General features: G+C 47.0%; 1 protein-coding gene across 1 annotated transcript; it reads left to right on the forward strand.

Moving 5' to 3' along the window:
* Positions 1-998: 998 nt before the first annotated feature.
* On the forward strand, positions 999-27,875 carry ZNF398 (zinc finger protein 398). The gene is given in 7 exon segments (XM_070369088.1): positions 999-1,460; positions 4,678-5,034; positions 11,581-11,707; positions 12,704-12,817; positions 20,471-20,584; positions 21,827-22,042; positions 22,045-27,875. Coding segments are annotated over 7 exon segments (1,881 nt in total). The 5' UTR covers positions 999-1,436; the 3' UTR covers positions 22,974-27,875.
* The last annotated feature ends 92 nt before the right edge of the window (positions 27,876-27,967 follow it).

Genomic DNA, 27,967 nt, shown 5'->3' on the forward strand with positions numbered 1-27,967 from the left:
GAAAAGTGAAAGCGAAGTCACTCAGTCGTGCCCGACTTTTAGACCCCATGGACTGCAGCCCACCAGGCTCCTCCATCCATGGGATTTTCCAGGCAAGAGTACTGGAGTGGGTTGCCATTGCCTTCTCCGAAAATTTTAAGTAGTACATTTTAAATAATAAATGAATTTCCTTATCAAGAAAATTCAGATTTCCCTTTTTTTTTCTCTCTAGAAGTTCATTCTGTCATGGTGATATTCTGATTCAGAGAATAGCAACTTTTAACTGCCATTAGTCATCTGACCAAAATATGTTTTCCTTTGCGGTAGACCTCAAAGGACACACTGCAGGTATAGCTAGTCTAAAAATAGCTTTGTAGGCTCAACAGTAGGTGCCCCAACAGGACCCTTCTCATACTTTTAGAGGTGATTTGCATCTACTTTGCCTGTTAGGGGCATTGACTTGAATCGTTTACTGAAATACAGATTCAGGAGGACTCCAGTCAGGTTCAGCCTGTTTGAAGGAGGACTGGGCTGGAAACAGAGTTATGTGTTTTATGGTTTGTTTTTTTTTTTTTAACTGTAACACACGCTCTGTCAGCCTGAAATCCACAGCCTTCGTAGATAACACTTAGTTCTTCGCTGTCGGTTAGCACAGACCCAGCAAACCGCAACTCCCGTCATCCGAGATGTAAAGACCACTGCCGAGTAAGTTTTGCTCTTGACACCGTCCACGTGGGATGGGAACCGCTTCCACTTGGGAGCCACATTTGCAGTTTCTGCCAATGATGAACGTGGTTTTCATCACAGATCTTTGTATCTTGTCCCTCATTCTAACCCACTGGCTCCGGTCGCCCCGGTCCAGCACTTAGCCCTGGCACTCCGCCCATTTCCACCTTCCTGCAACCGGCGGCCCTCCCCCTGGCGCCTCCCCTCAGGCGAGACCCGCTGATTGGGGTCTAGGAAGAAAAACACTTCCCAGAACGAGCCCCGGTTTGTGGCTGGGCCCCGAGTACCCATCTGTGGAGCACTCCCGGTGACTCGTGAGAAATCGGGACCACCTGGGTTCCAGAGCGGAGCCGAGCGACGCCGAGCAGAAGCCCGGTGGGGCACAAGTGGCCGCCGGGGCCGGCAGGGGGCGCGCTGCCGCGGCTTGCGGGCGGCGCGTCTAGGCCCGAGCGGTCCCCGGGGTGCGCTCGGTGCCCACAAAGCGCCAGCTGAGGGGTCGCCGCGGGCCCAGCGAGTGGGGCCGAACCCGCCCGCCACCCGAGCTCCGCCGCACGGCCGCCCGCGTCTCCACCGCGTCCCCGCGTCCCGAGCAGGCCGGGCCCGACGGGCTAGCGAAAGCCCGGGCCGGGGAAGGCAGGGCCGGGCGCGCGCCGCCTGCGGAGAGGCCGGGGGGCCGGCCTGCGTGGGGCGGCGGCGGCGACTCCGGCTCCGGGCCGGACAGCGTAGGGGCCATGGCCGAGGCGGCCCCCGCTCCGGTAAGGGCGGCCCGCGCCGCGCTGAGCGCAGAGAGCCCGGGAGGGTCAGGGCGCCTCGGGCTCTGAGACCCGGACCCAAGGGGAGGCGGGGGGAGGGCGGGGAGCCGGCCTCCTGTCAGGCGCGGCGCCCCGGAGTTGGGCGCAGCCCCAACGACTGAGCAGAAGACGCCTCTCTCGGGGTCCCGCCGGCAGGGGAGGGCCCGGGAGCGGGGGGGACCCCGACGCCGGGCACGGGTCTGGGACCGCTCGCTCTCCGCTTCCTGCGGTCTCCGCACCTCCGTGCGAGTCCCCGTCTCCCCATCCCGTTTGGAGGTTTGCAGCAGAGACAGCCTCTTACCCCAATGGGAGGAATGAGTTCAGAGACAGTCCCCCCGCCTGGTGCCAGCCCCGCTTGCAGCCCCGCTGCAGGACACGGGGGCAGGGGAGGGTGGTGGCTTGATTTGATGTTTTCATCAGCTGTTCTCCAGCCCTGGGAGCGGACCCCACAAGAGTCACCCTCGCTGCAGCCCCCGACCCCCACACCCCCACCCCCACCCCGAGCCTCGTGCAGCCACAAATGCGGGGTGACGGCAACAGTTAGGTGTGTTGAAGGACCGCGGGAGCGCAGTGATCCCCAGTGGCCAGCGCGTGTCGGGGGATGCCGGACACACAGGAGGCCCTCTGTCGGGATTGCAGAGTGCTGGTTTCCGAGCGCGGGATTACCTTCTGCGTGTTTATTCATCCAGCGGATGTTTACCGCAGGCCGGCCGCGGGGCCAAGCCGGCTCTATCCGTGGCTAAGCCAGCCGCGCTGGCCAAGACCGTCCCTGCACACAAGAGCCTCGTGAGAACCAGCCAGGGACGCGTCAATACCAGGACCGGATAGGGAGGCCCAGGATTTGCCAGCTAAGAAGCCTCTGCGCACCCCAAGTTCAGCCATTGTAATGGCTCAGGAGCCAGACTGGCCTACTGAGTTGCTAAGTGAGAGGAGGAAAAGGGGAGCAGCAGCGATGGGGCTGGGGACGGAGCAGAGGGGACCTATTTTTTCCCTTTCGGATCTTGTTTTTCCAATATGGTAGAGACGATCGTGTGTCTGTGCTAGCCCTGTCCAATAGAAATATAATGGAAGCCATATAGATAACCTTAAATTTTCTAGTAGTCACACTTTGTAATTTAAATTTATTTATTTATTTATTGCCAGACCCTCTGCAGTGAAAGCTGCAGAGTTCAAACCACTAGGCCGGCTGGGAATTCCCAGTGGTCACATTTTTTAGAAGTAAAGAGAAACAGATGAAATGAACTTTCATGATATGTTATTTAGCCCCGTGCATACAAAATATTTTAGTATGTAATTAGTATTAAAAAAATTATCGATGAAGTTTTACATTTGCCTCCTCATAATACGTCTTCGAAACCTGGTGTGTGTTTTATACTCACCGCACATCTCAATTGAAATGAGGGCATTTCGGGTTTTCAGTAGCCACACGTGGCTACCATATTGAACAGTGCAGGTCTATCCCATGGAGAAGACTCAGGAGGGATTGAAATATTGACTGTAAAAAAGAGATAAGATCAATGTATTTTAAAATGTGGAAGGAGGTGGCATTTAGAGCACAAGGGTTTGAGAAGGATGAATCTTTTTCCTGAGGGAAGGAAAAAAGAAAGCATATATACTAAGCGACTGATGAATTTGAAGTGAGGAGTGTGAAGAAAAAGAAGAGAAAGTTGAGAGAGACTCCCCCCATTCCCACTCTCCAGGGTCTAATTACTCTTAATTCTCAAAGTAGGTGGTCATGTCATCTCCTGAGAGGCAGGGGCCTGCAGCAAACAGGAGGCTTACTGCTCAGCCTGCAATCCCTGAACCAGCAGTGTTGGCATCACCTGGGAGCTTGTTTAAAATGCAGACTGTCAGTTTTCCTCCCAGACCTACTGAGTCAGAGTCTGCATTTTAAGGGGATCTCCAGATGTGCTCATTAGTTTGAGAAGCACTTTACACCAAGTTGAAGAGGGCCAGGGGCTTGTAGTGGCCCGTATGGTGGAGGGGGGAAGAACCAGGCAGTGTGGTGTCCCTGCTGAGCTTAGAGACCAGGGGTGTGTGGTGACACCAGTTTACCCTGTTATGCGACTTCATTTCCTTGGGCTTCCCAGCCTCCTTCCAGGAACAGAGAATAAGAACAATTGATTCAAAGCCGGAAGTTAGCCGAGCCGCTGAGGCAGAAAGACAGAGAAGTGAAGGGTTGAAGTTAGCTGAAATGATCAGCCAAGGAAGAAAGCAAAGCCTGGAGCAGGCTGGTAAACCAGAAGCAAATGGAAGGGTCAAGGGTTCAATGGGATCGCAGAGCAGGTGAAAGAAAAGTAAGGTTGTGGGAGCCAGAGAGATCAGAGGTTGTGGCCAGAGAGCAGGTTATCAAATTCATAGCCAGAAAGCTTTGCAGAGATATCCTCGTCCAACCTCCTCTGTTGTAGGAATTTCATTTTTTTAAAAAACTACACTGATGTTTCAAAGTATGCTCAGTGAACGGGGGAGGGGGGAGCCTGTTATTTTCTTGGAAAGACCTAGTTCCATACTCATTTATACAGACCAGTTTCCCTTCCCTAAAATTCTATGTTGGTTCTAGTTCTGTCTGCCCTCTGGAGTAACACAGAGTGGATCAGATTAAACAAGTCTGTTCTGCCTTTGGTTTTATAACCTGCAAGTATTAGAAAAGAGCCACTGTGTTTTCTCCACATGCAACATTCGTAGCTTATTCAACTACTATTTCATGGTGTGGCTGTGGTTGTCAGCTAGGTGGTGGACGGGCAGGAGCTTAATTAAGTCAGTAAAGAAGGGGTTTATCAGAGGGCACGGAGCTCGGTGAAACCTGGAGAGATCCTGGTGCACTTCGAGCTTTTGCGGAGGCAGAGGATGCCACCGCAGCCTGGCCCCTACGGGGCTGGCTCAGGGCCTTCCACCCCAGGGAATGCCCCAGGCCACTGCTTGATCCAGTTTCACCTGGTCACTGTCTTAGCTCATCCACCCCTGAGTTCTCTTGCCTTTTGGTGCCACTGAGCTCCACAAAGATGAGGCTTAAGCAGGCAGTACTAAAGCTGTACTTAGAGTAATCGCAACTGGCCACGGAAGCAGTGCTTATCTGATTTTGCTTTGGATTAGGGCCCCTTCTAACACTAAGTGTCTCCTCCCATCTCCCCACTGCGCACAGACTTCCGAATGGGATTCCGAATGCCTTACCTCCCTGCAGGCGCTCCCTCTTCCCGCAGCCCCAGCGGCAAATGAAGCTCACTTGCAGACCGCGGCCATCTCCCTGTGGACGGTGGTGGCGGCCGTGCAGGCCATTGAGAGAAAGGTGGAAGTCCACAGCCGGCGACTGCTGCACCTGGAGGGCCGGACGGGGACGGCAGAGAAGAAGCTGGCCAGCTGTGAGAAGACAGTGGCGGATCTCGGAAACCAGCTGGAGGGCAAGTGGGCTGTGCTGGGGACCCTGCTGCAGGAGTACGGGCTGCTGCAGAGGCGGCTAGAGAACTTGGAGAACCTGCTGAGGAACAGGAACTTCTGGATCCTGCGGCTGCCCCCGGGTATCAAAGGAGACATTCCAAAGGTAGGCCTTGCACTTGGACGTGGGGAGTGCAACCCCTTGTCCTTGCTGTTGTTCAGTCGCTCGGTCATGTCCGACTCTTTGTGACCCCATGGTCTGCAGCACGCCAGGCTTCCCTGTCCTTCACCATCTCCCGGAGCTTGCTCAAACTCACGTCCATTGAGTCTGTGATGCCGTCCACCTGTCTCATCCTCTGTCGTCCCCTCGTCCTTAGACTGTTAGTAACGGGTGGTCTTGGTCAATCAGTGAGGCTGGAGGAACCAGAAGTGGCTCTGTGTCTGTCTATCTGGGAAGCATTCCATGTTCAATTTACATGTTCTGGTCATGGGAAATGTCAGACTTCAAACTGGAAGACTCTTCTTAGCCCAAAGCTATCCGGCAGATGGTTTTTTTTTTTTCTTTCTCCTACCCATTATCCCCAAGTCAGTTTTTTTCTGTATTAACCTGTCTGCTGCAATCTTGATTGGAAACAAAATTAAATATCATTGAAATCAGTCAATTTGAATTTGTTGGGAATCCTGGTTTAAAAAAAAAAAAAAAAGAGGACAGAGGAATGAGATGTAGAGTCAAATGGTTGGTGTGAAGATGGGGGGCTGTCTGTGGGGCTGGGATCCACGGGGGGCCTGTCCTTCACTCTTTACAAGGTGCGCTCTAGTGCTTGGGCCCAGCCTCTCCAGAGGGAATAGCCCATAAAACAACAGGAAATAAACGCCATTCTTGAGCTCTGGAAGACAGAGGCAGCTAGTTTCCAAACATGCCTGTTTATTTATTCATTCATTCAACAAGTATGTCTTGAACACGTACTGTTTGCTTGGTATCTAGTTCCTGAAGGCACAGCAGTGAACAATTCATGCAAGCTCCCCTGGAGCTTAAATTTTAGGGGGAAAGACGGTACAAATAAACAAAATAAATCCATTTAAGTGCCTCAGTGAAAAATAAAAGTGTTATCTGGTGATTTCTTTTTTAGATTGGATGTCAGAGAAGGTCTAGTAAAGTATTTAGGCTAAGAGTAAATGACAGGAAGGACCCTAGTGGGAGAAGGTCAGAGCAGGAACCTTCCAGGCAGAAAGAATACCTAGTGCAAAATCCCAAAGGCACAAACAAACTTGGATCGCCAAGAGGAAGGAAAAAGACCAACTGGCTGGTGTGCCGTGAACAAGTAGAGCATGTCCAGAGACACGGGGGGTGACTCGTTAGGGCAGGGCTTTTCAGCCCTGGTTCTACAGGAGTCATCTGGGAGACTTTGAAAATTCTGATGGGCATCATGGCTAGATGTTCTAACTTAGCAGGTTCAGGATGGGGCCTAACCATTGATCTTAAAACTCCATAAACGATTCTAGCATGCGACTCTGGTTATAAACCACCAATGTAGGGCCCTGGAGACCAAGGTGAGGAATGTGGTCTTTATCTGAATTAGAATGAGAAGGTTGGAAGGTTTTAAGTGGAGGAGTTGTATCTGGTTTATATTCTGAAAGAATCTCTTTGGCTGCTACCTGGAAAATGGCTCACGGGGGTAAGAACAGAAGCAGGGAGAAAAACCCTAAGGCAGCTGTCAGGGCAGGAGGGCCAAGAGCAGCTTGGCTGAGGGTAACAGCAGTGCAGGGGGAGACAAGTGGGCAGATTCAGGACGTTTTGATGGTGAAATTGACAGTAAGATTTACTGATGGGAATTAGGGAATGACAAATTAAGAACAATACTAATTGTAAATTTACTGCATGATAATTTCTGAGCACTTACTGTTGTAAGTACTTTGGTTACTTTCATAAGAAGCCTAACTTGCCCAAGCTCATACAGTTAGTAAATATAAATAGTAGAGTTAGATTGTGACACAGTTGGCTCCAGAGCAGGTGCTCTTAACCACAGACTCTCGGGTTTTTGACTTGGAGGTCTGGGGGGATGGTGTTGGCGTTTACAGAGGTGGGGAAGGAATTAGTGCCCCTTTGGCGGCGTTAGGTTTGATATGCCTAGGATATGTTCAGGAATGATGCTAAGCAGTCTCTGAAGCTCAAAGGTGAGAAATATTTGGAAATCATTGATGTGCAGATTGTATTGCAAGTTATGAAGGCAGAAGCGATGACCTTGGGAGAGAACGTGGAGAGGCAGGACAAATGAGTCCAAGGACCAAGCACCAGGGGCGGGAGTGGTGGCCAGTGAGTGTGTGGGTCACAGGGTCAAGGGACGGTGGTCGTGTGGGCTGATATGTTGCTGAGAGGTCTGGAAAGATGAGGGTGGTGAATGTAGTTTGACAGCACAACTTCACCGGGCACCTTGCAGGAGCTGCTGCAGGGCAGAGTGGGGGATAGAAGACTGAGTGTGGGGTGGGGAGCACACAGAGGAGATGGAGACTCCGTCAAGGAACAGGTGAGCAGCTGGCCGGGAAGGTCAGAGTCAGCATCTGAGAGAGAACCTTCCCCTCTGTATTTTGTGTGTGTACCTGAGTGCTTCCTGAAGTTCTTTGGAGTAATTTAAACTTGGTGTTGGGCTATAAGAATAGCAGAGAAGGTAAGTTAAAGTTACTTACTGTCTTACATGGGTAAATGAATAACATTTAAACTGTCCCTCTTAAACTTCCAATTTGTATATAAAATAATGTGATTCCTCTCAAAGATTACTTCATGAAATTAAAATATATAGAAGATTTACTAGATTGAAATATGGGCCATAGGGACACTTTCATGTCCTTGATTTGCTGAAAATCCTCCTACTCTGCCCTTGTTTTTGAATGTCAAGTTCAAAATAATTCTCCCTCAAAAATCGTCTCTTAATTTTCATTTTTTGAATTGTGGTAAAATATGTGTGACGTAAAATTGACCATTTTAGGGGAGGGGGGTAAAAGAAAAAACATTTACCATTTTAACCGTTTTAAACAGACAGTTCAGTGGCATTAAGTACATTTCCCTTGTTACGCAGCTATCACAAGCATCCATCTTCAGAACGTCTTCATTTTGAAAAACTTTAGTGATGTACCTATAGATCCTCCCAGGACCCCCTCCCCTAGCCCCTGGTGACCCCCGTCCTGCTTTCTGTCTCTGTGAATCTGTCTGCTCCAGGTCCTCATCTAGGTGGGCTCATACTGTATCTGTTTGCTTGTGAGGGAGTATTTTCCTGGGCATGACACCTTCAAGATTAATCCATGTCCTGGCAGGTGTCAGAATTATCTTTTTAAGGCTGAGTAATATTCTACTTCTCTCACTGTTTTAAAGGCACCAGTCCTTTTTTTCATTACATCAAATGCCATTGGTGAAAAGTTTAATAACAAATCAATTCTCATTTGTAAGAAATATTTTTTTTTCTCTATCTGGAAGCTTTTATCTTCTGTTTGTACTTGTTATGTCTTGGATGTAGGTCTTTTAAAATTTATGTTGGGCACTTGGTGTCACCTTTCACAATCAGAAGACTGATTTTCCGCTCTGGGAAATTTTATTCTGTGATTCTGTTTTTACAATCTTTTGTTTCCCCCGTCCACATTTGTTTTTCTGTTCTCTTTGTGAAATTACTGTTTGACAGATGACGGATGCTTGTCTTTGTCTCTTTAACTTTTCCTTCATATTTTTCACCTTTTAAACTGGAGTTCTGTTAGTTTTCTTTCCAGCCTTTCTGACTTTTAACAATTACAGATTTAATTGTAAAGAATATTTACTTTTCTCCTTTTTAAAAGCAGCCTGAATTTTTCTTTTTTAACGGATGCAATATCGAATGTCTCTGGGAATATGTGTTAGAGCTTTTTAAAATATATTTTTTTAACCTAGGATTTTTTTGTAGTGTATGTTCATCTCGATGCTGTTAATTTTACTTACTTATTCATTCATTCATTTATTTTATTTCTTGGCTGCACTCTAGAGCACAGGTTCTAGGCACATGGACTCCAGTAGTTGCTGCACGTGGGCTCGGTAGTTGTGACTTGCTGGCTCTAGGGCATGTGGGCTCAGTAGTTGTGACCTGTGGGCCCCAGTGCGTGCAGGCTACAGTAGTTGTGGCACACGGGCTCATTGCTCCACAACATGTGGAATCTTCCCAGACCAGGGATTGAACCTGTGGCCCTTGCTTTGGCAGGTGGATTCTTAACACTGTTCCACCAGGGAAGTCCAGTTTTACTTTTTTTTTTTTTTTAATTTAGCTACACTGAGTCCTAGTTGTGGCTCGCACTCTTAGTTGTGGCATGTGGACCTAGTTCCCAGACCAGGGATCGAACCCAGGCCCCCTGCATTTGTGAGCCTGGAGTCTCGGCCCCTGGACCACCAGGGAAGTCCCAGTTTTACTTTTTTAATATTGAGTAATCCTTGGTTGGTTGTTCCTATTTATAAGCGAAGGATTTGATTAATAGGGTAATTAGTGGAACCTTGCATTTTTCTCTACCACCGTGTCAGTCTTTTTAAGCAAAGGATCTTTCCTTTTCACGAGAGGCTCTCTCCTTAGATGCCCCATATAGGTGGGCTTTGCTTTAGGGTGCCATGCACGGAGCAAACAGGCAGTGCGGGGGTCACCAAGAGGCCAGGAGTGAGGCAGGACTCTGAGATGTCAGCCACACCGGGATGGGGTAGGATGGGCCAGTATGGGTACTGTCTCCAGACAGGTTTTTAGATTTCTTTAGAGATGAAGTCTGGGTTTCGGCTTTGGGGTAAATGCTTCTTTACCAGGGCTGATGAGGACAAGAGAGGGGGCCCTGCTGTTCCAAAGATAGACCTTCAGACTGCAGTTTCTAACCACTGTTACTCCTACTCGGCGTCTCTGCCAGCTTTGAGCTTGCAGTTCTCTGCATTCCTCGCTGCAGTCCCTGTGCGTTGTCAGAGACGCCGTTTCCTTGTACCCAGGCCCCAGCACTGGCGCGTCCTCTAGGTCTCAGGAGAAGCTTGTCAGAAATTCTGATTGGGGCATACCCTCTCCTTCTCGTTCTTGGTACTGTTACTAATATTTAGTCGCTCCTGGTCTGACTTACTGTCATTTCAACGGAACTTGGGTGGGAAAGGAAGTACATGTGTGTTAAGTTCACCATCTTGAACCAGAAACCCATCCTGATTCTTCATTTTGGTCATCGTTTTATCATATGTGTTTCTGTTGTAAACCTTCACTAATCTTTTGTGTAGTGAGGTTAGATAAAACTTGACTATTGAGTTCATCTACATTTGCCCTCAGCTTGATTCTAGATGCTGAGCAGGATGTGAAATGAGTAGTTTATGATGCTAGTAGCTCCTAAGGAACAAAATTTATGGTTGATGACACAGATGAAGCAATTAGAAAATGTAACTGCCTCACAGAATTGTATAGACCTTTGTATTTTAAAGGATATTGAAGTTTATGAAGATGAGTATCTTTTTATTGAATTTTTTAATTTGGGGAGAAAAAAAACACACACACACACACACACATATGTATCAAATTACCAGGAGTCTTTCTCATTCTCTTTCCTTTTTCCATAGTATCCTGTTTTTATTTTATGGATTTAATCTCTCTCAAATCCTTATGTTATTACTAGTAAGGTTTTTATAAAGATTCTGTTGCCTAGGTATTTCTATTTTTTCCACACTCATCCTCCCCCTCTTTTCATTTTAGTCTTTCTTGATCATGCTGTAGGATTTCTCAGTGGTCACTGATACTTAAAAGTTAACTCATACTTAAGAATAAAACTGTGGAAAGCTCTCAAGTGGGCGAAGGAAGAATGAGCCGTTATGATGATGGCAGAAGTAGAGAAGCTTTCCCCTAGGTGACAGTGCCCACACCTGGTACCTTAATACCCCAGGCCCCCCTTGGGTTTCTCTACAGAAAGACATATCCATTTGCCTACGGATAAGTTCCTAGCTTTAGACAGCATTATGCTGGAAGGTGGGGTTCCTTATGACCATTCCCTTCATGCAACTTGACTCTAGCTAGGCAGAATCCATAATTGTTCTCTGAATGCATTCTCTAATTTTCCATGCTTAAGTGTTTTTCCCATTCCCATTAGGCCTGTTTATAACCTACCTATTAGGACTGACCAAAGTCCCACCTTTTCTAGACTTAGTCCAGCCTCTTTATAGCTGTTTCCAAAATCTGTTGTCCAGGTCATTAAGCTGAATATAGTCGTGTACTTCTTTTAGACTGAAACTGTATATTTATAATCTTGCTGCTTAAGATAAGCCTCGTACTTCATGGATATTCACTATAGGCTCTGTTCTGTGAATTAAACACTGCTTTGCATTTGTACCTCTCTCTATTGATGACTAAAACTCACAGCCTTAAGGTTTGTCACAGTGAAAACATCATCAACTCTTAGAAGTTAGATCTGGGTCTTAAGTCTTGCCTGTATCCTTTTGGCATCTCACATAGGTTTTTTGTAACTAGTAGACGTATATATATAGTTGGAGAAGGAAATGGCAACCCATTCCAGTATTCTTGCCTGGAGAATCCCACGGACAGAGGAGCCTGGCTGCCTGGCTACAGCCCTAGGGGTGCACAGAGTCGGGCACGACTGAAACCATTTAGCATGCACGCAGGCATGTAGTAGAGATGTGTTTGTAGTAGAGTGATTGAATGCGGTGAGAGGAGCTAACCCCAGTGTGTCATAATTGCAGGTGCCTGTGACATTCGATGATATCTCCATCTACTTTTCCACTCCAGAATGGGAAAAATTAGAAGAATGGCAAAAGGAACTTTACAAGAATATCATGAAGGGAAACTATGAGTCTCTCATCTCCATGGGTGAGGCTAAGTTGGCACGGTTTGAATGAGGGGACAGCATCTCCGAGCAGTCTCAGAGCAATCCCTTTTCCTCCAGTGTCTTCATTTCCCTCTGTCCTCATGCATTTCTGGTTCCAAGCCAAAGATGTCCAATTCACCCTTGCTAAATAGGAAGTCACAGTTTCTCCTTCTGCCAAGTCAGGGGACAGAGGGTGAAGTTCAAGGTTGTGGGTGTGCCAGCTGCAGTGATCTCCATGGTGTCCTTCCTATTTATGGCCTCACGTCTCCTTGCTGAGGCGCCCTCGCTCTTACTTCATGGAGGCAGCAGTCCATGGGCCTCACCTGTCCTCGCTGAGGCACATGCACTCTTAGTCCATGGAGGCGGCAGTCGGTGGGCCTCGCCTCTCGTTGCTGAAGCGCCCTGCTCTTACTTCATGGAGGTGGCAGTTGGTGGGCCTCTCTCTCCTTGCTGAGGCACATGCACTCTTAGTCCATGGAGGTGGCAGTCCACGGGCCTCGCCTCTGCTCACTGAGGCGCATGCGCTCTCACTCCGTGGAGGCAGCAGTCGGTGCTCAAGGAGCACACAAGCCTTTCCCACACATCACCTCTCCTCCCACTGGTTTCCCAATAGACACCGTCCATGGTTGGAGGTGAATGGATGGGGAGAGCGGTCTAGACCAGCTGTCCCCAACCTTTTTGACAACAGGAACCGGTTTCGTGGAAGGAGACAATTTTTACACGGATGGGGTTGGGGCTCATGTTTCAGGTGATAATATGAGTGATGGGGAGCAGCATATGAAACCTCACTGGCTCACCAGCTGCTCACCTCCTGCTGTGTGGCCTGGTTCCTAACAGGCCACAGACGTACCAGACCAGGCCTTGGGGACCCAAGTGATAGACTCAAAGAAATTCCCTGGGACTGTGGGCCTCACAGCCTTCCATTCAGCTTCGATGGCCATTAGTTGTCATCCTCACTGATCACTTGTCATACCCTCTTTCCCATTTTCCTCTCGTAGATTATGCCATGAATCAACCCGATGTCTTATCTCAGATTCAGCCAGAAGGAGACCGCAATACAGAGGACCAGACTGGGCCAGAGGAGAGTGGGATTCCCACGGACCCCAGCGAAGGTGAGTGGAGGAGAGATATCCACTCTTTGTCTCCCTTTCCTGGTCAGAGGTGATAGCTCGGAGCAAAGGTAAGCAGGGGCTTCTGGAGGCTCTCGGTCCTAAAGCAAGGAGACTGTGAATGGGTCAGCAGGCCCTGGAAATCACCTTGTCCAAAGCCGTAACCCATCAGTAGCACATGCCTGAGAGTATTGAGGGAGCATGTGTCCAGCTGTTCAGAAGTGTTGAGGGGCTGGGAGTCTGCATGGTCCCTCAGGGATGCACAAAAAGGGCAGACCTGATGATGTCCACCTGGGTGAAGTGGATTTTTGCCCAGTTTGGGAGCCAGTTATCACTAATTAACTCCCCCTAGTTTTTTTTTTTTTTGGTTGGCAGCTATTTGATATTATGGGGGGAAGACTGCTAGCCCAAGTACAGTTGTTATTTCTCTCAAGTCCCACCTGTTACCAGAAAAATTTCATATAGATTTTGTTTGCTAGATAGAAATTTCATCCTCCAGACATCTCTGTGAGATGAATATCTCTGACAGCCCACCCCTATTCCATGCACTGGTATTTTTTTCTAGCATTTTACTATGAAATTTTCAGTCAGAAAAGTTGAAATGATTTTGCAACAAACACTGAGAGACCAAGCACTTAGATTCTATCACTGACATTTTATTCTGCTTCCTTATTACACGTGTGTCCATCTCTGCATCCCTCTGCCATCCATCAACACATCCTATTTTCTGTGTATTTCAAAATCAGTGCAGATAGCAAGACATTTCCTCCTAACTAGTTCAGGATGGATATCATTAACCTAGAGTTCAATGGAGAAGGCAATGGCACCCCACTCCAGTACTCTTGCCTGGAAAATCCCATGGACCGAGGGGCCTGGTGGGCTGCAGTCCGTGGGGTTGCTAGGAGTCGGACACGACTGGGTGACTTCACTTTATTTTTTCACTTTCCTGCATTGGAGAAGGAAATGGCAACCCATTCCAGTGTTCTTGCCTGGAGAATCCCAGAGACAGGAGAGTCTGGTGGGCTGCCGTCTATGGGGTCGCACAGAGTCGGACCCGACTGAAGCGACTTAGCAGTAGCAGCAGAGTTCAATATTTGTTTATATATTTTGTGATACACATTTTATATACAATGAAATTCTCAAATCTCAAGTGAACTTTCTCTGAATTTTGAGGAATGTATGTCTGCCACACATTGTTTTTAAGAATGTGTAGGTGATTATATTTAGGCAGTGTAACAGGTTGAATTTTATTAATCTCTATACCTTGGATATAAATAATGAGTCTAAAATCATATCACAAGTAAAGATGGGTTATTTGATTGCAGAAAAATACCTGACATAGACCTCAGTGAGAGAAAATGAGTATGTCATTTTATTGTTTGGGGATGAATGGAAATGGTGTAATTTGGTTTTGTGATGATACCTGAAAGTTTCATTTAGCTGCCTTTTTGTCAATTTGTTTTTACCTTGGTTTTCAAGACTCCATTTTTGGGTAGTCACCTTTTATGCTTTAATGTACTTTTACTTAAAATTAACAGTGTAAGCATTGAATTTATTTAATACTCTGGTTTTAGTCTTTAGAATTTTAGTTTGCATTGGTAATTACCAGCCTAGTTTTTTACCTGAACTTAAAGATAGGAGTCATAGAATTTAGACTGATTAATATATAGCATAAAAAAAAATCATGCATGTCTAACCTTTAGAACCCTTAATATTTTCCCCCTTTTAGGTTTAATTATATTTTCATGACTTTTTATTCATTTAATTCAATTGTTTTCTTTTGGTTGCTCAAATTGTCAACAACTGACTTTTAAACCATCTCCTATGTCCTTTCAGTACTGCCTCAGTACTTGTTTTCATAAAAAAAAAAAAAAAAGTTCCAGACTGTGTTGGAGTTTCCAAGACTTATACACTCAAGTAATTCGCTGGGAGAACACAGGCCCCAGCATATAGCCATGCTTAGGGCTGAGATTTATTACAGCAAAAGGACACAAAACAAAATCAGCAAAGATCAAAGGTGCTCAGGATGCAGTCTGGAGGGAACTGGGGGCCAGCTTCAGGGTCCCCTTTCAGTAGAGCCTCATAGACCACACTTAATTTCTCCAACAACAAGTTGTGGCAAAAGACATGGAGTGTCGTCTCCCAGAGAGGCTCTCCAGAGACTCAGCACCCAAGGCTGGTCCCATAGGCCCCCTCTGTCTGGCATGTACCAAGATTCCAGACTCCCAGAAGGGGAGTGGATCTTCAGCATAAACCACAATGTAGAAACAGCTGAGACCCAGTGAGGCACTCTTAACATTGAGGAGAGCTTGAGATCAGTACATGGAACTACTGGTCAGCCAAGGGCCAACCTTGGGAGCAGGCCTTCGAAGGACAGGCAGTCTCAGGCCTGCTGTGTTGACATGGGGCTACTTTAGATTTTCCTTCTCCTAACCCATTAAAAACGTCCTGATTCCTTTCAGTGGAGAATAGTGTTAAGTGTCTGGTCGTCAAGGTGCCTAACAGACTGTCCTCGTGGATGCCAGGTGGATACTAATGCTGGGCCACTTCAGAAACAGGACTAATCAAATATTTTTTTCATTGATTATTCTTCACTCTGTTTATATCATTTTCCCCATCTTGTTCTAATAGGAAAAGAAAAGAAGAAAAACTTCTCATTTTTGAGCAAGCAGCTGTCCTCTTCTTTAACATCATCATCTTTTTAAAGTTAAAAAAATTTTTTTTAATTTTATTTATCTATAGATTTTTGGCGGTGCTGGGTCTTTGTTGCTGTGCCGGCTCTTCTCTAGTTGCAGCCAACGAGGGCTGCTCTCTAGCTGTGGTTTGAGGGTTTCTTACTGCCGTGGCTTCTCTGGTTGCAGAGCACAGGCTCTAGGGCACTCGGGCTTCAGTAATGGCAGCTCCCGGGCCCTAGAGCACAGGATCAGTAGTTGTGGCACAGCGGATTAGTTGCTCCTCAGCGTGTGGGATTCTCCCAGATCAAGGATCGAACCTCTTTCTCCTTCATTGGTAGCTGGATTCTTTACCACTGATCCACCAGGGAGGCCCTTCAAAATTAACTTTAACATACTTTGTAATTTGTTAGGCGTATGTTTATATTAAAATATTGATGTATTTTTAGAAACAATTTTCTAAAATATGTTTGGATTTTATCTTTATTTCTTATAAGCCCATAATTTATTATCTTACTCCATTTTAGAGCTTTAGAAAGAACTGTGCATTATAATTAAGTAAAAATATATACAGGTAGAATAGATTTGGGGATAGTAAGGATACCGTGTGGCACCCCTTCTTTTTATGTCCAAATATCTTGGAATTCATTTTATATTCTGTCTTAGTCACCATTATCTGAATCTGATGAAGAAATTATTATTCCTTCCAGGGAGCAGTCATTGGTGCCTCATATCTTGGATAAAATTGCTTCCAATTAGTAGAAAATAGTAATGAATGAGAGAATGCAGAAAAATATAAACCTGAGATTTTCTGAAATTCTTCTTCATTACTAGGGCCAAAATGCAGACCAGCTCTCTGTGTGTGTGTGGCCATTATTTGGTCACTGATAGTTGTAATATTGAACTCCAGTATTTTAGAATTCTTTGGAGAAAAGCCTTAACCAAGAAGTTCAAACAGAATAACAATCAAAAGCCCATTATCTAGCCCGTCTTCTAGTTTGGAAGCCATGGACCTGAGCCAACATTCTAGAAAAGTAAAGTAAATTCATTCCCAAACTTGCGGTCCTGAGGAGACTTCTTTGCTCATTGATTAGGGTCCATGGCCCTTATCTCCTTTGTCACTGGTCACTCTTGTCCAGCAAGACCATCTTTTCCTAGACAAAATCAGTGACTAAGACATCCCAATATGGTAAATCTTTATTTTTGTTTAGCCTAGATGCAGACAAGAATTACCCGGGAAATAAAACTTAGCTTAGTACACAAATACACAACATAGTCACCTGCTGTGTTACAGTTCCAGATCTGCTTCATGAAAGTTGCAAAAAGAGTTTTGTATCTTTACCAACGGTAGTTTCGTGTACCAGGCATTTTCATTGTCTGCTTAAGAATTCATAGCTCAGCATCAGTTCTAACTCACTCAGTTCATAACACCTTTGTACACATCCCAGAACCTCAAGGCTCCAGCTCCTTCTCAGACAGCTTGGGCCCTACCTGCTTAAAGCACACATGATAACATTCAACCAGTGTAGACAATTAATTTTATATTTTCTTGTGATCTGCCTTTCTATTTTAACCACCTCTCGAACCTAAAACCTCAGCATTTCTTGATTTCCTCTTACCTGATCAGTATTTTCAGTTTCTCTCTTCTCTAGCTTTCCCCAAAGCCTGCTGCTTGCATGAACCAGTGATTTGACTCTTCTGTGTCTCTTTAAGTGTCCACTGTTCGGGCCCCCCAGGCCTGTGAGGGTGTACTCCAGGTCCCCTTGTGACTGGGCCAGCAGTTGCCCTTCTGTCACCAGGTAGGTGACTGCACGAGGCCCCCTGACCTCTCCAGTTCTCCTGCTCCTTTCATCTCACTTCTAAAGGTGCTCAGCCCTGCACTCCCACCACTCCCACCGAGTGTAGTAGACACAGCCATGTTCCCTACGCCCAGTGACAGCAGTGCTAAGACCCAGTTATTTAATAAAATAAATACATCGTTGCACTAATCTAGTTAGTTAAATGATGGGAGGAACTCATTTTAGCATCAGTATTCAAGAAGACCCTGGGTTACTTTCCCGGGGTTCCCCAGCTTCAGTGAAGGCACACTGAACCAGTGACGGGAACAATAGCCACCCCATTTCTAGAGAACTGCCTTGGTGTTTCAGTCCTCCTCAGCTTTTATGGTTGGCTACTGACTAATACTGTAACAAACGACTGGAAAGAATCCACATGCCCATCCGGGGGAGATGCTGAATGCACAGTGGTGCAGCTACAGAGAGGAATGAGGAGGGTCTCTGTATAATGCTGGAGACACGCATCCCAGAATATATTGTGAAGTAAAAAAGGAAGGTCCAGGACAGTTGGTGTAGTATGCCTCTTAAAGAGGGAAAAAATGAAGATGTATGGAAGATTAAAACAAAAGCCAAGGAGGATGGCTACCTACACAAGGAAAGAGACTAGAGATGGAAGCTAGATCTCTTTGAATGTATTTTATACTTTTAATTTTGGAGCCTTGTAAATATTTTACATAGAAAAATAAGATATAAAATCAAACACATGCTGAAAAAACTAAACTGTATACCACAAAACATCGAGTCCATATTTTTGTTAATAATACTGGTATAGTTTTGAAATGTACATTCAGATAAAGCAAACATTGTGCAGTGTTATTAGGAACCAAGATTCCTAGGATAAGAGAGAACAGATATAAGTATTAAAGCAGTTAAACACTGTAGTTTTAAATATGGTCATAAATATTAATGTACATTCATTATATTTGGTTTTTCTAAATGGTATTTTATAGCTCTGTCTATTGAAAAGACCTAGAAGCAGTGACAACCTATTAACAGTTAGTGTCCTTATCATCCAGATTATGGTCTCTAAATTCCATTTCTCAGATTATTGATTGTGTGCTTGGAGCGGAAAACATATCAGATGAATCTGGTCTAGTTTGTTATACCAGAAATGGATGAAACTAGATATTTGATGATGTGAAAAGACATAGAACTGATCTGAAGGGGCTCCCCCTAGCCAAAAAGGGACAATTTGAGCATCAAAAAGAATAATGACTTGAACTTACTTCTGGAACAGAAACAGATTCACAGACACAGAAAACAAATTTAAGGTTACCAAAGGAATTAGTGGGGGGTGGGGAGAAGGAAATAAATGAGTTGGGATTAACATATACATACTACTATATATAAAATAGATAAACAACAAGGACCCACTGTATAATGCAGGAAACTATATTCAGTATCTTGTATTAACCAATAATGGAAAAGAATCTGACAAAAAATACATATATATATATATATATGTGTGTGTGTGTATAACTGAATCACTTTGCTGTATACCTGAAGCTAACACAACATTGTAAATTAATCATACTCAATTTTAAAAATGGTTTCAGAAAAGAATAATGACTGCAATTGATTGAAACTCACCAAATATATAACATTCTATGAGTTCATAATGATAAACTAGAGAAAAAATAGTCAAAACAACTTGAATCACATTTGGAGGTTCTAGAGCACCAACTCGTCATTTAGAAGACTGATGAATGAAGCAGTTAACATATATATTATATATATATGTTTATAATATATATAAACATATGTATAATATTTATAAAGTCTTGGAGGAAGATAAGGTTGGACTGTAGTTAGTACACTTCAGCCTTGTAGCTCAAAGTAGGAAGTGGGAAAGGCAGCCCACAATGTGTACAGAACCCTGTATTCTCCTGTCTGTCTGCATAACCTGACAGTCTGTTGGGCCTTGTCCAACCTCTTATTTCTGCTTTGTGTATACCTTTAGATCCCAGCAGTCTCTAAAATTTAAAAGGCATTGAGCAATAACAGTGAGTTCTGTTCATTCACTAGGAATAAAACCATAACCTGTATACAAGGTTTTTTTGATAAATAATATAGAGAGCTTGAATTTACTCTCTGGACCCTGTCAATGTGCCAGCTTGTTCTTTTAGGCCAAAAAAGGCTATATAGACCTTGGCTGGAATAGCAAGCACAGCTGTTTCTGTGCTGAACAAATGAGGCATGTTATGTGCAAAATCTTTAGAGGCTGTTCTTTTTTATTTTCCAAAAGAATCCCCAAGGCCTGAGGAACTTGGAAATACTATTCTCCCTACTCTCAGGGTTTAGGAAACAAAAACCTGTGTCATTAATAAGCAAAAGTAATATGTTGTCTTGAAAAGAATGTGACATTGGGAACCTGAAAAATGTTTCTGAGCAATCAGATCTGTGCTTAAACCTGATTTTGTAATTCTGATAATATATTTGTTTTTAAATTAACATTCTTAAAAAGTTTTTGGTCAGTCTTGTTTGTTTGGTTGTTGTTGTTTCTGTATTTTAAAGTAAACCTTTGATAATATAGTGTTTTACTGTAAATGTTTCCTTACTGGAAATTTACTTAACCTCTGTGGGCCCCCTCTAACTTAAATGGAGAGGAGATCCTCTGCTTCCTTATCTCATAAAAATGCTGTGAGAGAAAAATATGAAAACACTCTGAAAGTAAGTGTGTTGATGAAATGAAAGGTACTCATGCTTCTAGGTGATTTCAGGATCTCCAAAATAAAAATTTTGATTTGTTTTGAAGGGTCGGGAAGGTCCCATGGAGAAGGGCATGGCAACCCACTCCAGTATTCCTGCCTGGAGAATCCCATGGACAGAGGAGCCTGGCAGGCCACAGTCCATGGGGTCGCAAAGAGTCGGACACGACTGAGCGACTATCACTTTCACTTTTCACCACCAAAAATAGTGAATCAAGGTGAGTCTATCATGGAAAGATTCATACATTTGGTTTCATTTTGAATTGGTTCTCTGGATGTTACATGTGTTTTTGTTTTTTTAAGCCTGATTTTGTTTTGTTGTTATAGTTAATTAGAGATAAATATTGGGGCAAAATGTAGTATTCAGCACACCAGCATGATTATTTCCACTTTCTGAGTCAAGCCCTGAAGACGTTTCTCTCCGCCCCACCCCCCAAACAGAGCCTGGCATTTCAACATCAGATATTCTGTCTTGGATTAAACAAGAGGAAGAGACCCAGGTTGGTGCCCCGCAGGAGCCCAAGGAGAGTGACATGTGCAAAGGTACCTATGCTGGTGAGTACCGAGCCACCCAGGCTCAGGGTATGTCAGACCACTGAGTAGAAACCGCAGAGGAAGTGGGGTTGTGGAAGCAAGGAAGTGGGTGAGGAATGAGAAAAGTGGGCGGGGGGAGGCTTGTTCAAGTAAGAAATGAAACTAAAATCCAACTAAGATAAATTTTAAGTGAGAAAACACACTCTTAAATGTGAAGACAAATTAGAATTGTCAGAGGAAGGAAAAGAAGTGCACACGGATGAAAAGTATGAGGGGAGAGAAGGGCAGAACATTGGAGGGTCACGTAGAAAGGGCCGAAGTGGGATGGGGGTGGGGGAGACAAGCCAAGGCACCAATGAGGGTGTTAGTGTTAGTGAGGAGCTCTCCCTAAGGACAAAACCATGACAGGAGAAAGCACCTGTCTTCTAAGACACTTAGTGCCATCTGTATTTTGCCATCTGAACAGAAGAGAATCTCAAGGGCAGAGGAGACACAATAGTTCATGCAACTGAATGCAACCTATTTATCTTTTGTACTCTGTGCTTAGACTCTGGAAAATAAAAATTAAAAGAAAAAAGAGTTTCTGCTCTTCCAGAAGTTTTGTTGGAGGGACACATTTCAGTACTAGGCATGCCTATTATTGAACATCAAGGGTGAGTGGGATGGATGACTTAACTTATACACAAGAAATAAGGAGTCTGGAGGACATTCCATCAGTTATCCTTTAGGTATTTAGATAAAGCCTGAGAAGGACGTGAAGCTGGAACTGGCCTTAGAAAACCGGTACCAAGTGTTTGGGTGTAACCCAGGAAGCTGGGAAGAGAGGGGTGCATTCTACAAAAGGGAGGGCAGGGTGAGCAAAGATACAGGAGCAGAAATGTGTACTGTATTTTCCAAAAGACAAAAGGACAGAGAACTATATTGAGGGGTTCATCTGACAGAGTAAGGAGGAACAGGATTAGATAGAACAGATGAGTTTAGGCCTGGTCACAACAGGCAACAGAGAACACCTCAGAGTATGCGTGCCAGGAATGAAACAGTGAAAGTCGCTGGAAAGACGGATGCTAGGGCCCTTCCTGTCCAAACGGAAGCACCGCAGAGGCTCGGTAGCGAACTCTCCGGTGATGGACCACGAGCCCTGCAGACACCCTGGTGGTTTTCTCAGCCCTCTGCTGACTTCCTGCTTTGCGCCAGGCAGGGACCCGGGAGAGCTGCGGGGAGCCTGGGGGGTGGCCGGGGGTGACCCTGAGCCCTTTCTTGCAGACGAAGAGCTGGTCATCAAGGCCGAAGGCCTCGCCAGAGCCTCCCTGTGCCCCGAGGTGCCCGTCGCCTTCTCTTCACCAGCAGCCGCAGCTAAGGAGCCGTTCCCAGACATGGCCTTCAAGAGCCCGCAGTCTGCACCCTTGGCGCCGTTTGGTCGTCCAGCCGCCGACCTGGCTGAGGCCTCGGAGGGACAAGTGACCTTCACGCAGCTGGGCACCTACCGCTGCCGCCCCCAGCCGGGGAGCCGGTGTTCTCCTGCCACCACTGCGGCAAGAGCCTCAGCCAGGACCTCCTGCTGACCCACCAGTGCGGCCCCCCGGGCGAGCACGCCGCCCCCTGCGCCCAGTGCCCCAAGCACTTGCCCACGCCAGCTGACGGCGGCCCCCCAGCCCCCGCCCGCGAGACACCCCCCACCTGCCCGCACTGCGCCAGGACCTTCACGCACCCGTCCCGACTCACCTACCACCTTCGGGTCCACAACAGCGCCGAGCGCCCCTTCCCCTGCCCCGACTGCCCCAAGCGCTTCGCTGATCAGGCACGCCTGGCCAGCCACCGGCGAGCGCACGCCAGCGAGCGGCCTTTCCGCTGCGCGCAGTGCGGCCGCAGCTTCAGCCTGAAGATCAGCCTGCTGCTGCACCAGCGCGGCCACGCTCAGGAGCGGCCCTTCTCCTGCCCGCAGTGTGGCATTGACTTCAACGGCCACTCGGCCCTCATCCGCCACCAGATGATCCACACGGGCGAGCGTCCCTACCCCTGCACCGACTGCAGCAAGAGCTTCATGCGCAAGGAGCACCTGCTCAACCACCGGCGGCTGCACACAGGCGAGCGGCCGTTCAGCTGCACGCACTGCGGCAAGAGCTTCATCCGCAAGCACCACCTGATGAAACACCAGCGCATCCACACTGGCGAGCGGCCCTACCCCTGCGCCCAGTGCGGCCGCAGCTTCCGCTACAAGCAGACGCTCAAAGACCACCTGCGCGCGGGCCACGGGGGCGGCTGCGGCGGAGACCGGGACCCCTCTGGACCGCCGCCGGACCCCCCTGGGCCCCTCCTACCCGGGCTGGAAGCCTCGGGCCTGGGCGTGAACCCCGAAGGTCTGGAGGCCAATCAGTGGTATGGGGAAGGCAGTGGGGGCGCGGTTTTGTAAAGCTGTCTCCTTTCAGGGTTGTCTGTGTGGGCAGGGTAGGGGAAAGAGGAAAGCCCCGCCACCTCTCACCCCGCGGTAAGGACTGCTTGGCACGTCGAGGAATGTGGGGTCCTGAACACTTGACAAGAGCCGTGTGTGAGTTTCGGAACTTCACAAGAGCACCACGTTGCGAAACCCAGGAAGACCTGGAAGAAAGCCCAGCTTCCCCATCTTTTCAAAAAAAAATATGACCGAAGCAGAAGTTAGAAGAATGTCGCAGAGGTTGGAAAGCAAGGTTCAGCCTCTCATGATCCATCACAGGTTAATAAGTTGAGAGTGGTTGAGCTCTATGTAGAGTCAGGTGCATGGAAGAGCCTCCAAGCTCTGAAGCCCACCGTGAGGCAGAGAATGTTTGCCCTAACCTTGCTCACTTCCTTGGTCGTGTGATGGCTGCTGGAAGCCAGTACCCAAGCCCTCCCCCTGCTCCTGCTCCCCTAGCAGAGCTCCAGTGTCCTGCCCCGCCCGAAATGATGACTCAAGACTGCCTTCCTAGGTCTCCCGGAGTAATCATTCTAATATATTTTGTTTAATATTGAGTGAGCAAAAATCTTGATGTTAAAAGCTTCTTAAGGAGAACAGTTCTTTCATTAGCTTAATTTGAAGCATCCAGGCTTTTACTGCCATTTAAGCTACTGGAAAGCTTTGCCAAGGTCCTAGTTAAGAACTTGGAGGCAGGATATGCAGCCCCAGCTTTAAAAGCTAGAGATCCCAGAGAAGTGACAGAACAGCCTAGAGTTTGTGCCTGAACCATGTTCCCGAGAGCCACTATATGCCATATTCTTCCTATCATTTCCAAGCCAGTAGGCTGGCTTTTCCATTCCTGGTGTCTGATATTCTGACAATCATCAACGGAAAAGGCTACAGCACCTTCTAGAAGCATTACAGAGTCCTGGAAAGTGCCCAAGGCCTCTCAGCTTTTGCTTCCTCAGTGGTGAGATGACAGTTACAATGCAGCTTTCTTGAGCCGGCTCAACCCCCCCGCCCCCGGTGATGGACAGATTGAGGGGCTTCATAGACCCCTGAGAGCTAAGCACCAGACGGGGCAAGGGCAGCCTCTTCCGCTGGCTTTGCTTCTGGGGAGATTTGCCACCATGTGTACCTTTGTAAGGGTCGGTCAGTCACCAGGAAGCATCTGAGCCTGGTCCTGTTCCTAAGCGACTTTGCAGTCTGGCCACTTTCCCTTTACAGATCTCACATTTTCATCTGCAATGCAAGGCTGGTGAAAGGGAAAAAGTGAACCTTTAGGATTAAAAAATATATATATTGTGGTACATTCCTTCTGCCAAAATCCTATCTATCTCTGGTTGTTATCCAAGGAAAGCAAAACAAGACAGCAAAATCAAGGCAGAGATGTTCTTGCTGAAACTTGCCTGAAATCAGTTTGATTTGTTGTTGACTTGGTTGGAGACTGGGATAGAAGAGAAGCGCGCAGAAGCCCCAGGTCCTGAGCAGAAAAGTTGTTTGTACCTCTGGTGCTCTCCTGTTTCCCCGGAACCTCCCTATGGTGACTGGGACGAGGTCTTTGAGCATTTAGGCAAGGCACTCTCTTGACGAAATGATAAGGGAAGGACCCGTTTTCCCCGTCGTCACCCAGCGCACACTTCACCCTGCCTCGTTATGTGTGACTGCACTAGGAAAAAGTGTCAGCCCAGCTTTGCTCCCGGGAGGGTGCTTCCTGAACATGCTGCTTTCTGGATAATCACAGGTATAAAATATCTGCTCTGTGACATTCACAACACCACGCGTCACAGGAGCCCTAAGAAATGTGTGTGAGACCTAGTCCCCTGTCATTACTTACAGTTTGAAGGCAAGGGTATGGAACACACCACGAGAGATGATGAACAGAACTTTGACATACTGGATTGAAGAGTTTTCTAGCTAGAATCTGGATCCACTACCATGGAAACGGGGAGCCCTGGGGATCTCAGTCTGAGTTCCAGCTTCACGGGTAGCCACCTCCCCACCAGGAACTCAAGACTGAGATCAGCTCTGGTTTGCGTGTCCCTAACGAAAAAGAAGAGTCACAATGCTGTCCCCCGTGGTGAGCTCCCTTCTGAAGAAACGGACTTGCACGTTCTCCAGGGTTTGCCGGAGAAGGCACCCCTCCCTGCACTAGATGCGGTGATGGGTAAAATGACCTGGAGAATCCTTTTACTCGAAGGTTTCCTGAGGACACAGAGCTTATTAATGAAAGAGACCTGGGGATTGAAATACTGCAGAGAGGTCCCACAGTCCCTGTTGCAAGGAACTCTAGCCACAGTTTGGCAAGAAGTGAAGAGTTCACATACCCACGAGGCAAGAGCCATGAAGCTGAGTGAAAGGGAATGGCAGGGTCCAGCCAGAAAGATAGAAGTGGAGGTTATCCAACTGTCAACCATCAAACAGACCAGGGTGCAGCCACTGTACCTTCTGGTCTCCTTTCCCTCCACAGTCTTCTCACCATGTAGAAATCCAGTCCGGGTCTAAATTAGAATTTGTTTGCTTGAGATGCAAAAGTGGATAAGTGAAAAAAAAAAAAAAGACCATTGGGAAAGATAAGTCCAACAGAGAGGTTCCAGTGTGTGGAGAAACTTGGCTCAGCAGGGGCTTCTGAGACAAACCATACCTTTAACAGAATCTGAGGATTGGTCATCCCGACTGGGCTCAGTAGGAAGGAAGACTGAGAAACGTGTGCTCCATCAGTCTGCCCTCTGGCCGGGAAGTGTGTACTGTCACACATCAACAGGCACCATCTCCGGGGGGGTGGACCCAGCTGTTGACTGTAACCAGATTCACGCTTTGCTTCCTTACTAGATTTTTGTTATCACCGTAAGATGAACCTCTGGTTCCGCCCCCCATGTGAACCTAAATGGAGTTGATCGTCTGGAAAGTGAAAGAAGATGACTCTGATCTTTCTTGCTGGGTGTTTGTTACTAGAATGCCCTGGCCGGGTTCTGGCTGCTTTATATAGCTTCCTAGCAGTGCTTTACAGAACTTCCCTCACCATTAATAATAGCCTGCAGACTTCCCATTGGGGGACTCCGCTGGGCTTCTTTGTGGAGCATTTTAAAATATTTGGGTATCCATGGCTATCTCAGCCAGAACCAGACTCTAGAGCTTACCCGGGAGTAATAAATGTTTACTGTCTCAGTCTTAGAAAGTCTGGTTGATAAGAGAGAACCCGAGTCCCTTTATATTTGTGCATTCCAAATGGGATGGAGAACCCACATTTCCGCTCACATGTCCTTTGGAGGAGGAGCAGAACACACTGGCTCCCCGCTCCCCCCACCCCCCGCCCCTACCCTATATCCCACACTGTAGCTTCTTAGACAATAAAAAGCATCCTCCTCAGCTGCCTGAGGACCACTGAGAAGCAGGGAGGAAAAGTGAGATTCTCCCAGAATGCTTTCCCAGACCAGGAACTCTTACCATCAGTGCCGTGTTCTCTGCTCTTGGTGGAAACCTTTGACCCTGCTCTCTTCACCCTACAAAGGAAGCAGTCTTCTCACAGGGTTTTACACAGACGACATTCTTTGACTTGGGAAGTGTCAGACTCTTATAAGCGGAAGATCCTCCAGGTGGGGCACATGGGCGGGAGATGGGGGCAGGGAGTGCTCGGGCCTCACAAAGACATGTCTTGTGGGTTAGTGCAGCTTAGTGGTGTAGGGCGTGGGTTTGGTCCAGACCTAGCGAGTCCTGATGTCGTAAGAAGTGACATAACAATTTAATCATCGTGAGTCTAGTTTTCCTATCTGTAACATAGAATGATGCTAGGTCTTGGATGTGTCAGGGTTTGGGGGGAAACTGTGAAAGTACTTGGCACAGAGCCTGGCACACAGAGGTGTCAGATCGGCAGCGGTCAGGAAAGGTGCAGGCCAACTGGAGAGGGAACTGAGGCCATGCTGCGGAAGCGCGTGGCCACTTGATGACTTAGCTCCTGCCTCCCATCTATTGCTTCCATTTAGCCTGTTCTTTTACCTATTCTGTATCTCCTGACTCCCTTAAGTTTGTGTGTGCCGTGACACCAGCTGGTTCAGATTCTAAGGTGGGGAATCTGGCCCTTCTCTTGCTATGTGTGTGTGTGTGCTCAGCTGCATCCGACTCTGCAACCCCACGGACTGTAGCCCACCAAGCTCCTCTGTCCGTGGGGTTCTCCAGGCAACAATATTAGAGTGGGTTGCCATTTCCTACTCCAGGTGATCTCAATCCCAAGGATCGAACCCCCATCTCTTGCATCTCCTGCATCTACAGGTGGATTCTTTACCACTGCCCCGGGGGCTTCCCTTCCTCTTTCTATACCAGGCCACAGAAGTCTCCAGCCTGCCCTTGGACTCCCTGCCCTTGGGTCAGGTGCTCATCTTGGCTTAGTCAGCCATGTCAGGAGGGAGGGTCCTAGGTCCCTCCACTTGATCTGTGGTTGGTAGACTCTTGGGAATGGGCAGACGGTAGGGCGTTTCTAGTACTGCCTGGAGAGGAAAGACTCTGCTTCCCCTGTGTCGGGCTTCCTTGAAAGACTTCTGCTTCGGCAGCACAGTGCAGACCAGAGCCCATGGCCAGTACAGAAAGGACCTGGAGGATGCTATTGCTGTATCTTGCAAAAGAAGTAATTTGTTACTTTCTGGGGTGTTATTCTGCCTTCCCAGCCAGGCTCCACTTCCTTTTCAAAAAGGTGACTCAGGCCATAATGCCATCTCTACACACATACACAATGACTTTTGTCACATTGCCTCTTGAAAACAAAAAATTACTCCGCCCCTTAAGACCAACCCCCACTGAAGAATGCAGAGAGATACAGTCAAATCAGAGAGGACTCAAAAGCACCGTCCTGCAATGTTCGTAAAATTGCCAGGTTACATTTCAAATAAAATATCTGATAAAACCTCATTGGGCTTTGTGGCTTTGTGTCTGCTATTAGCAAAGCCAGCATTTACTGAGAAATCCTGCAGCTGATCTAAAAATGAAGCTACCCAAGAACT

This window comes from Bos mutus, chromosome 4 (genome assembly GCF_027580195.1).
Source record: "Bos mutus isolate GX-2022 chromosome 4, NWIPB_WYAK_1.1, whole genome shotgun sequence".
NCBI classification, from domain to species: domain Eukaryota; kingdom Metazoa; phylum Chordata; class Mammalia; order Artiodactyla; family Bovidae; genus Bos; species Bos mutus.